We start from the raw sequence: 11,081 nt of genomic DNA on the forward strand, positions 1-11,081 counted from the left end.
GTGTTGTTGAAGGCAAAACCACAATCAATACATAAATACATTTTAGAACTAAAATCTGACAGAATGATATACCATACCCCACTAGAGGTATGACTGAGAAGTTCTGAGCTTGACCCAGTCTTGAGAAATGTTGGTTTCTCAGAATGCAAAAGATGGAGAACCACACCTTACTTTTTCTGGGTCAGGCTCAAAACTTCTCAATCGCCACTCGTATTTGTCAGTTTAATGACAAAGTTGCAGACCAGTTAAAGGATATTAATCTTGTTTAGTGGACCTTAATTTCACTCTGTCAGTGTGAGTAAAACACAAGCGATGTGTAAAATAACTCATGGATTGTCCTCATCATTTCACATTCCTCCCATTAAGTGAGTAAATATGCAGCACAGTGATTACAGGATTTTTTTTCTCCTTGTGGGATTTTTTTTTTCCCCCAAATGCAGGAATATAAGTTGACCATTAATGTGTAAGAGGATAGGAGCCGTTATTATCTTTTCTCTGTCCTTCAACCTTCACTTTAAATAATCTATTGTTATTCTAAACCACCACTCATCTCTGCCATGTTTGTGTTTTGCACTCAATACAGCAACGAACACCAAGTTCATAAAAAAAAAAAAAAAAATCAAGAGCAATTTCTGTGCAGAATAAATATCATTAAATGCTGAAAATGAAGTGCTTTTGGCAGCGCAGGTAGCCGGGCTTTAGCAGAGCATTAAGCGTCGGGAGCAGCTGTATCGTTTGTCCTGCTGTGGAAAGAACCGTGGAAGAAAATGCTTCACTCATGGAATAACAAGAGTCTGTATTCTATGAGAGTAAAAATGTCACAGTGATTTATTATTGCATGTTCCAAAGCCACTTGTGTTGGAATATATTCCGCAAATACAGTAATATTATTATTAAAATACTGTTCAAACTAATTTATTTTTTAAAAAGTGGAATTTAACAAGTTCTACCGATTTCTTTTGGCTTCTCCTGTTTTGCTGAGGGTGGCCACAACATGTTGATTTACAGCTCATGCCCTTTCTGACGCTTTAAGTGTACATGGCCTTTGGGACGTGTGGACTTGACCCAAGGACCTTCTTATTGGGAGGCAATCGTACTCACCATTTACACCACCGGGCTGCCCCCTAAAAGTTTACTGACTAAAGAAAAAAAAAGCTTTCTTCCAAGTGTACGCTGTCACCCATGTTTTACTTTAGTCCATTAATTCAGAAACTGTGTGCAGTGGCCACGTGGTGAGCCATGAAGGTGCTGCAGGTCATTTCAAATATATTTAAAAATATCTGATTCTCAATTTTGGAATAAAGTTTAAAATTGGATAAAAATATTTGCTTACTTTTAAAATGTGATCACACGTAATTCAGATTACTTTCATGTGTTAGTCTACATTTGTCTAACCTAGTTTAACATAATATCCATATTTCTCTGTGTGTGTGTGGAATTACTTCATCTTAGTTTTTCTTTAAAATTCTGATTAATGATTTGATGTTCCACAAACCATTTCCACATTTCAAAGTGAGTCCTGAACTTCTTAACTTTGGCAACAGATGCTATAGTCTATTTATTAAAGCCTGAATCCATTGATGTCTGATCCAAGATGAAAAAAGGAAAAGATTTATAATTAAAAAGATTTGTTTTAAAAATGTGACAAACACAATTTGACCGCTGCCAAATGAGTTATGAATAAAATCTCCCCTTTCCCTTTGAATTTTTTTTAAAGAATATAAATCATAAAAAGGCTTTTCTTTGGCATTTAATTCTTTAGTATTCAAATAAAGGATGAAAATATTTTATTGTCAATATGTTCAAAAGTCACCTTTTATGGGAAAAACCACACAGCGGTAACACACCATGCCAAACTGGGAAGTTCAGTTTCCAGCATGCTGTTTGATGGTCAAACAGCATGACTACGATTCATACGCCAATTGATTGATTGATTGATTGATTGAATGTTAGCATCACTGAGCTGAAAAAAGGTGGCAGACCAGGCGTGCACACAACTGGTGCGCATTGTGCTTGTGCGTGCTAAAATAAATGATAGATGATAAATGATGATAAATGCACTGCAGAAAATACAAAGAGAAGTGCTTTTCCTACAATCTGGCATCATCACGTTCCTCCTGACAAAACTATTAATTTCTAGCGCTAAGGCGCTAAGACGGTAGTGCACGTGGGGTTATTGTTTTTGGCCCTGTATATCGTCCATGTGTGAACAAAAAGACTCAAACAGGTTTAATTGGTGGAGTGACTGAGGACAGGCCAAGGACATAGTGATTTGATTTTGGGAAGAATCAGTGAAAAGCCCAAGGTCACAGCCCAAGGTCAAACCTTTGGGTTCGATGGTTGTTCTTGAGATGTTTAGAATGGCTCATCTGAGGAATAAGTTAAAGATGGCTAGTATTAAACACTAATATGAAGTGATATAGTATTACCTTTCTATTGGTCACATGACCTTTAACCTTGAATGACCTTGAAATGTCAAACTCACAACTGTTTAACTGAAACAGCCAGTTCAGGTTGAACATAAGAGGTTTTTTTTTTTATTGTTTCTACAAACAGTAAAGAGATGTTATTAAAATATCAAGATAAAAAAGAAATTTAGTTTGAAGTGTAAAGCTAAACATTCACATTTTCATCGTGGTTCCAGATAAAACAGATATTCCATTGGAACCTACCGTAAGTATATAATTTGGGCAAAACAACTTATTTACTCCGTGGCTGTGTTGGAATGTGGACGGTGATAAAGCAAGGTGCTGGTTGGGTTACCGAGACATGACGAGCGGCAGCGATGGCTGACTCAACCTTTCCGTCGCTTTTCCACAGGTCAGAGAAACAGGCGAAGCTCTGTCTGCGCTCACAACCGCGATCCAAGGCTCGAACGGAACTGATCATTTAATGATCTGTGGTGTGTCACTGCCAGCCTACAGAGAGGGAGAATACTGCACCACTCTCTACCTGACAGAAAACTCAAGTCTAACACTGTCAAGATGTGGAAATGGGCGCTGAGGTTTGGACGGCGACGCACGTTTTAATGATGGTGTAAAAGCATCACTGAAGCGAGGTATGAGTGCAGCTTTATCCAACCATGTGTGCACGCTCTTCGTCAGTTTTTCTACAACTAATTACCTCCGCCAAGGCGCTCGTGTGATCACTGCTGTTTGTTAGGTAAACCTTTTAGCATCGGCGAGCGAGCGCACGGAAAATATTCTTGGCTTACAAACCAATTTTTAGAATCAAATAGTGTGACCTTGACCTTTAACCTTCTCAGGCCTAAATTAATTGGTGCTTTGGAGTCTGATTACACAGACAAGTTTGTCAACAATCAGGTATGTGCAGCAGATGATGTGCAGAACCACAAACAATTTGTGGTTAATAAAACACATCCAGTGCACTTGACCTTTGACCCTCTGACTCCAAAACAAGTAGGATTCTAGAGTCAGTCTAACGTTCATATAGAATAAGTGTGGTAACAAATGAGTAGTTATTGCAGTTCATCAGCAAATTCTAGGTCAAAACGTGTTTCTCGTGACCTTGACCCTTGACCCAAAACAATAGGCTTCAAAGCAATCTTGAACTAAACATGTTGTGAAAAATGTTAGTTACCAGGTGTGTTGAAAGTGAGCGAAAACAGAGGGCTAATGTGAAGACAAAACTGATGCTGCCTTTGTGGGTGAGTGGTTAAAACAAACCAACTTGATGACATTGGGTCAATCACACTTTTTTTTACATAAAAATACAAACATTTGAAAATATATCAATCAGAGAATAAAAAAAATGTGTTAATTATGTTGTTGGTGTTTCAACCAAGTCTTGTCGTGATTCAGCATCATGAAATATACATTAATCTATTGGTTCGTCATATTGTCAGGAAAAGTGCAAAATTTTCATCATGGGAGCTTGAATTTATTCTAATTCATTCTGTGACGGGTACACGTAATTAAAAATTCAGTGCGGGGGGGGGGGGGGGGGGCACAGGAAAAACACCTCCGTGTTGATAACCATTTGTAAAATCCAGGCGGCTTTTGATGGCTTTCAGTGGAGTGAGTATATGAGAAATTGTTTAACAGCTGGACATGTTCCAACTTGTCCTTAAGGCTTCCAACAGAGGTGTTTTTCCTGTGGCGGAGCGTCGCGGCGGCTGCGAGCCGACGCGCGGACCCGTCCGCACGTCTTTCATTAAAAAAATCTCCTTTAACAGTGGAATATCCGGATAAAATGCTGAAAGCGACTTCTTCTGAAACTTCTCTGTTCTCTCACGACGTCCTGGATCAATAGAGCCTGAAATGTGGAGGTTTTAAGCTTGAAACAGGCTGATGACGCCGCCTGAGAGCGCTGCGCGACGTCTCGCACTGTGGGAAGTCCTTAAAGCGACAGTGTCACCTCAAAATCTCTCATCAGCCGTTAAAATTTTCACTGAAAACCAGCTTAATTTTTCGAACCATGTCCACTTCGATGTGTCTCACAGGTTTAGAAAAAATTTTGATCAAACAACGCGCCAGTCTCTCAGCAACTTCTCAGACAAAGAAATTCCGACGAGGGGCTGGATGACTCCTCCCACAAGGAGTGCTCACAGGCGAATGACGTCACCGACAGGCGTGGAAAAACTCACGCATGCGCACGAGGGTTCAAGCATGTCTGACATAAAAACATATGAATGAAATCCATATAGTTTTTGAAAAAAATAAAAAGGACCTATACTTTATGGACAGACCTCGTATTAGCATCAGCTGCTAACTCAGTGTCACCTGCTCAGAGACTGGATTCAAGTATGCTTGATTGTTGTGAAGCAACACATTCTCACTCCCAACTCATCAATGACCCTTTGTGTTACTTTGTGTTGAGTTAGTGAACCCCATCGTGTCGTTTAGTGATCTACGGGGACACAGATTTGTTTTGACAGCAGTGTCATTTCTTTCTGACAGCACACAGAACTTTCTGCTTCACTTCCACGCCATCAGGGAACATTCGACTAGTATGGTTTGGTTATGTTATGGTCAGGGCTTAATTTGAGGGGGAGCAAGCCGGAGCGCACTCCGGAACCTCGGACGCGCGCTCCGGAACCTCTGACATTGGCTCCGCCAGCTATTTATACTGGATCCGTGATCCGCCACCTCTCTTGACTAACAAAATATAAAAAAAAAAATCACCGTGACTGCTCTCACTGCCACTCACACCGCCGCCCTCTTGTCTGCTGTGCGGAATTGCGCCAAATCTGGCAACAGGTCCAGAGGCTACGCTTGCTGTTTTGATCCGGATGTTGACCGTAGCCGCAGAGCTCCGTGGCCACCGAGAGAGGACTTGGATTCTTGGCGGGTCCCCATCCGTACCCCCGGAGGCAATGAGTGAAGGGAGAAATGCGCATTGTGTTCTGCGTGTGTCTGTTTATAATCTTCTTGCACAGAAGAAAAAAGAGAGTGTTTACACAAGAGAGAAAAGTGAGAAAATGTTAATGCCTGTTTGAGAAAAGTGTGTAGTGAGGGGTTTTACAGCCTTAAAGCATCTATAATAAGTGTAAAAAAATAGTGCTACTTCGCGGATTTCGTTTATTATGCTGCGTTCACACCGGGCGCGATCAGACGCTACAAATTCGCAGGGGTCACGTGGCGACGGACGCGCCTCCTTCGCCCGGTGTGTCGCTCTGCTTTTGCCGCGAAAATTCGCCCCGGTGCGTCATCAAATAGGAGGAGCTTCCATTCCGCTCAGCGTCAAGTCATCATGACGGACCTTAATCACACGGAGCATGTTGTTGTGAAAAGCTCCCAATAGAGAGAGTATCATTATTTGCTGCAGGAGCTGCGTCTGGATGACAGCCGCTTTTGGCGGTCCTTCCGCCTCTGCAGGACCCAGTTTGAGGACCAACTGTCCTGTTCACGCGTGCACATGTAAACAATACAAAAAAAAAAAAAAGAAACTCCGCTGCTTGCTGCAGCTCGCTCCTCCCCCAAAAAACTCTGTCATAATTGTGTTTAGAAACCAGTCACCATTTGTTTTATTATACATCTGTGTAGTTAATTAATAAAATATTCTCCACACAGAAGATTCGCTCGCGCACGCACATAAAAAAAAAAAAAAAGAAAGAACGAAACTCCGCTGCTTGCTGTGAGGCTGCTCCTCGCTCTTTCCCAAAAAAACTCTGTCATAATTGTCTTTAGAAACCAGTCACCATTTGCTTTATTATACATCTGTGTAGTTAATAAGTAAAATAATCTCCATGGATGATTCCCTCGCGCGCGCACGTAAAAAAAAAAAAAAGAAACTCCGCTCCCGCTGCTGTGGGGCTGCTGCTCGCTCCAAAAACTCTGTCATGATTGTGAAATAAAGGACAAAAGAGACATAAGTCCTGCTCACAGGCTGCTACCAGATACAGGACATGTTCACATCCTCAAACTCCAGACATCTCCACGTCACTACATATTCAGTCCCTGATTGATCATCGCGGCGCGACGAGATGACAAAGTTCAGATTTTTCAACTTGGGGAGGAAGGCAACACGACGTGACGCGACGCAGTATCGCGCCACAAACATGCAAAACGCTCAAAATCGCTTCACTCGCGTTGCGCTGCGCGGTTTGGCGCCAAAACGCATAGGGACTTACATGGCAACCTGTGGCTGCAGTCGCTCGCGTCTCGCCCGGTGTGAATGCGGCATTAGGCCTACAATACATGCCCAGTTCATTTTCGGTGTGGCGCACAGCGTTGTTCGCAAGCCCCCCCTTCTTTTTTCTGCACCGGAGCCACCCATCCTCTGCACTCCGGGACCTCCCACTTTACAAATTAAGCACTGGTTATGGTCATGGTTGAGGTTAGAGTTAGCATTACCAAACTTAATTCAGACATCAAAATGCATCAAAAGGTGACAAGGTGGGTGTGAGACCGCACTGTGTGAAGTGGTTATGGTGCCATCTTGGTCTAAATCTGACCAACAGACATGCACTGATTGGTTGAGAGCTGCACTGTCATTGTGACAAAGTTTTCATTGACTTTGAAGGAGAAAAAAATAATTTTCATGGGCCATAAGGCAAGAATCCAGTACCAAGTACTGTATGATTTAAAACAAAAACAACTCCAATGCTGATGGCTTTTGTTGACGCTTTTTTGCACAATAACTGTAACATCTTTTCTGCAGCGCCCTCTGATGGTCATGGTAACACATGTGTCACAAGTCTGTTGTGTTTGACTCCTGCCTAGGAGGGCTCATCAACAAGGGGCTAATTTAGCAACTGTTAACAATTAATGTCAACTGCGGTTAGCATTAACTGCTAACTGCTAGCATTAAGTGCAGCTAAGTTTTTTTAAGGACGTGGCTACAGGTACAAGACAGTTCTATGCAGTGTTGCTCGGGCACCTTGTTTATGACAGAATCATAAGGTGAGAGTGGATTTGTAGTAGTAGTAGTAGTGCAATATATACTGGGCTCTGTTGTAGTCTCTCATACTTGTAACCACATCCCTTTAAAAAATATGGCCTCTTAGTCACCAAAAATACCATGTTAATATAACAACATCCAGCAGAAATGGAGTTGCATTCCACAATCCGCATTCCCGGAAACCTTTCATCTCATTTCATCATCGCAGTGGGTCGTCCACACCACTGACGGCGTGGACGACCCCTGCCTGTGCAGACTTCTCATCTTCTTTATATTATTATGTTGTTTGATTTTCTATTTTCTGTTTCTTCAGTGCTGTAAAACTTTGCAAAACCTTCTAACTCTTAGATTGGCCTAAGCAGTGGGTCACCCTCTTTGAGTATGGTCTGCTTGAGGTTTCTTCCTCAATATCATCAGAGAGAGTTTTTCCTGACCACTGTTGCCTGTGTGTTTGCTCTGGGGGTTGGTAAGGTTAGACCTTACTTGTGTGAAGCACCTTGAAGCAGCTTTGCTGTGATTTGGCGCTAAATAAATAAATAAATTGAAATCTCTGAAGGATCCAGACCTGTTACAGCAAAATACTCTCTCCTCCAGGCTGATGTTAATGAAGTTGCTGCATTACGAGAAATAAGGCCACAATCCTGCAGAAATGCAGTTCATCTCTGTCCAGAATTCAGCCTTGGAGGACGTCTACACACTCTATCTTTCTACTTGGTAGACATTTTTGAAGAGTCTCTAATCCTCGAATGGATTATGTCAAAACTAAACCCCAGTTTATAGTTCATAATTTTATGCCGCCATCTTCCTGGCCAAAGCCCGACCACCCAGCGACTGTGTGGTAAGCAGTGGGCTGAGACAAGCTAAACATCAGTCTGCACTGCTAAAACGCTGGGAAAGGAGACAGAGCAGAGTCTGAGTTTCTCACCGTGTCCAGGTGAGTGCGCTGGTGCTTGGCACGGTCGCTGGAGTTGCTGAAAGCTTTCTGGCAGCCAGGGTGCTGGCACAGGTACGGCTTCTCTCCTGTGTGGCTCCTCAGGTGGATCTTCAGGTTCTCCAGACGTGAAAATGCTTTGTTGCAGCCCTCAAACTGCAGAGAAAGGAAGCCAGCCGTGTCCACGCACACACACACACACACACACACACACACACACACACACACACACACACACACACACACACACACACACACACACACACATGCACACAGATACACACGTGCACACAGACACACACGTGCACACAGACACACACGAGTGAATGCACATAGAAACACAACCACACTCACGGCAGGTATGCACAAGGCCACACAGTGAAATAAACACATGACCACATGCATACAAGGACACAGACAGAAAAAAAAAAAATCAGTGAGTGTGACGGGGGTAAACTGTGCTGTCGTATGGGCTGTGTGTACATGTGCATGGTCCCACTCTTTCTCTCGCAACCTTGATCGCTTGCACAGCTGTAGGCGTGTGCACTCTACACCGTGCACATTCAGCGTGGCAGCGAAGCTTAAGGATATGGGCGGTATAATCGTGAGTATTTTTTTTTCCATGGCTCTTCAGTTACGCTGCCAATCTAGCGACACGCAAGACAGCGAGACATCCGACTCAAGGCCGAAGCTGTGCCTGAATTGCGAGGGAAGTTGGAGTGCACGATTAATGGGCTGTAATGCATAGCATGATAAGTGGTGTGGCGTGTACGGTACAGTCGACTGATAAGTGGCAGCGAGAGTAAACAAGCTCATATCCCAGACAGCTCGGCCCATTTGATCCCGACCACTCAGCCAATGAACGCCACAGATTTGTTAACTTGTGAATTATTCACAAGGCCTCTCACATATCCACTCCTGCTCTTGAGCAGAAAACACGGCTGATTGGTTGATGAGGCAGACCCTGTCGAGACCCCCCTACAGGGGCGGCTGCAGAGTGTGCGAGAAAACAGAACCAAGCAGGTGAAGCTCATCTCAGCTTCTGTTTGTGAAGAGCCCATTTAATCTGATGTGCAGATGTGCAGCTTGCCCACAAGACAGGTGCACTGTTGAACATAACGGGCAGCTCTAAACCAGAGTTTGATGATGCTGTAGCCCCCCAACCTCCCCCCCAACCAAAACATGCATGTTGTTCACAATCCTGTGTTTATAATCATTTTATTTTTAATTACCACCTCCATTCTGTGTATGATTTATTTATTATTATTTATTATTTATTTATTTATTTATGTACTAATTTATTTATTTATTTTTGTTATTGAATTTGTTTTGGTATGCCAGAATGCTTTATTTTAAAAAAGGAGAACGTCCATGTCAAACTACCCTGAAGCCGCCACTCTTGAAAGCAGTCATCAAAGGGAAAGAACAAAAATACAGTAAGGGCCCATTTAAAAAAAAAAAAACAACAACAAAAAACATCATCCCTGCCTACATACTGAAATCAGTCCACATTAATTAATTAATTTATTTATTTATTTACATTTTTGGAGAATTCCATTGATGGCAGTACAGCTGATGTAAGAACTGGCACATCCACTAGGTGGCGAGTATGTTTTGGCCAAAGATGGCTGAAGTTTGCCGTCAGTATACATGTTTATCATATACCTATAAATGATACGCCAATATGACTGGACAAAAACACTAAAGAATAAATAGCAACACACCCTTTTCGCGGACGGGTAATATTTTTCATACCACCCGAGTAATCAGCCAATCTGGGCAGCGGAGCGGCGCCATGACGAAGAGACGCGTTCAGAGGAACTGTGAAATACTGGTCAGTCACTATTAATAATTTCTTACGTGTCCAACCTCGTAGGTTGATCGTTAAAATTAAATTTGTTAGTTCTAAAAGCCATCATAATTATTTATAGGAAAACGTTCTATTTTTTCTCGACTAAGATTTGAACTTTGAGTGTTTACACAGGAGAGAAAAGTGAGAAAATGTTAATGCCTGTTTGAGAAAAGTGCATAAAGTGTGTAGTGAGGGGTTTTACAGCCTTAAAACATCTATAATAATTGTAAAAAATAACGCTGACTACTTTGCGGATTTCGCCTATCGCGGGTTATTTTTAGAACGTAACTCCCCTTCATGGCCTCGCCATTTCACGGATTTTTTTAGTGCAATTTTGCATGCTTCTTCTTCTTTTTTTTTTTAACAGCGCATTTTGTTCTGTGTCCTTATCAGGCAGGCCGGTCGTGGCACCGGTCGGTATCACCGCGATTGCTCTCACTGCCTCTAATGCGCTTACTGAGTCTGCGGGCTCGGTCAGCGCCGCAGCGGGCCACTCACACCGCCCCCCTGTCTGCTGTGCGAAGCTGCATCCAACTCCAACACCAGGTCCAGAGACTACGCTCGCTGTTTTGATGCGCAGCGCCCGCTGCATGGTCTCGGTAACCGCAGCCGCAGAGCTCCGTGGCCATCCATACCCCCGGAGGCAGTGAGCGAAGGGAGAGCACGTGCATTGTGTTCTGCATGCATTTATCATTTATAGGTATATGATAATATCAGTTATCAAGTTGTTCACCAAAGCCATAGTCATTGGTGAACAACTTGATAACTGATATTATCACGCTACTAGCATGCAGCACACTGACTGTATTCAACATGGAAACAAGATTTATTTAAAAAATAGCTGATATTTTCACTTCCTGACTTGATATGCAGGTGCTGTATGTGTCCTTTTTCCAGTATGACATTGTATGTACCTGTTTCTAAGAGAGAGAGAGA

General features: G+C 42.7%; 1 protein-coding gene across 3 annotated transcripts in view; it reads right to left on the reverse strand.

Annotated features, from left to right (window-relative positions):
• The window catches only part of LOC117518488 (zinc finger protein GLIS1), a 238,252-nt gene that overhangs the window by 70,372 nt on the left and 156,799 nt on the right, over positions 1-11,081 (reverse strand). For all 3 annotated transcript variants that reach the window (XM_034179621.1, XM_034179622.1, XM_034179620.1), the window contains exon 5: positions 8,288-8,449. In XM_034179621.1, the coding sequence (XP_034035512.1) occupies positions 8,288-8,449 (162 nt within the window). The remainder of the gene's footprint in view (positions 1-8,287; positions 8,450-11,081) is intronic.

The sequence above is a fragment of the Thalassophryne amazonica genome, chromosome 10, assembly GCF_902500255.1.
Source record: "Thalassophryne amazonica chromosome 10, fThaAma1.1, whole genome shotgun sequence".
Lineage (NCBI taxonomy): Eukaryota > Metazoa > Chordata > Actinopteri > Batrachoidiformes > Batrachoididae > Thalassophryne > Thalassophryne amazonica.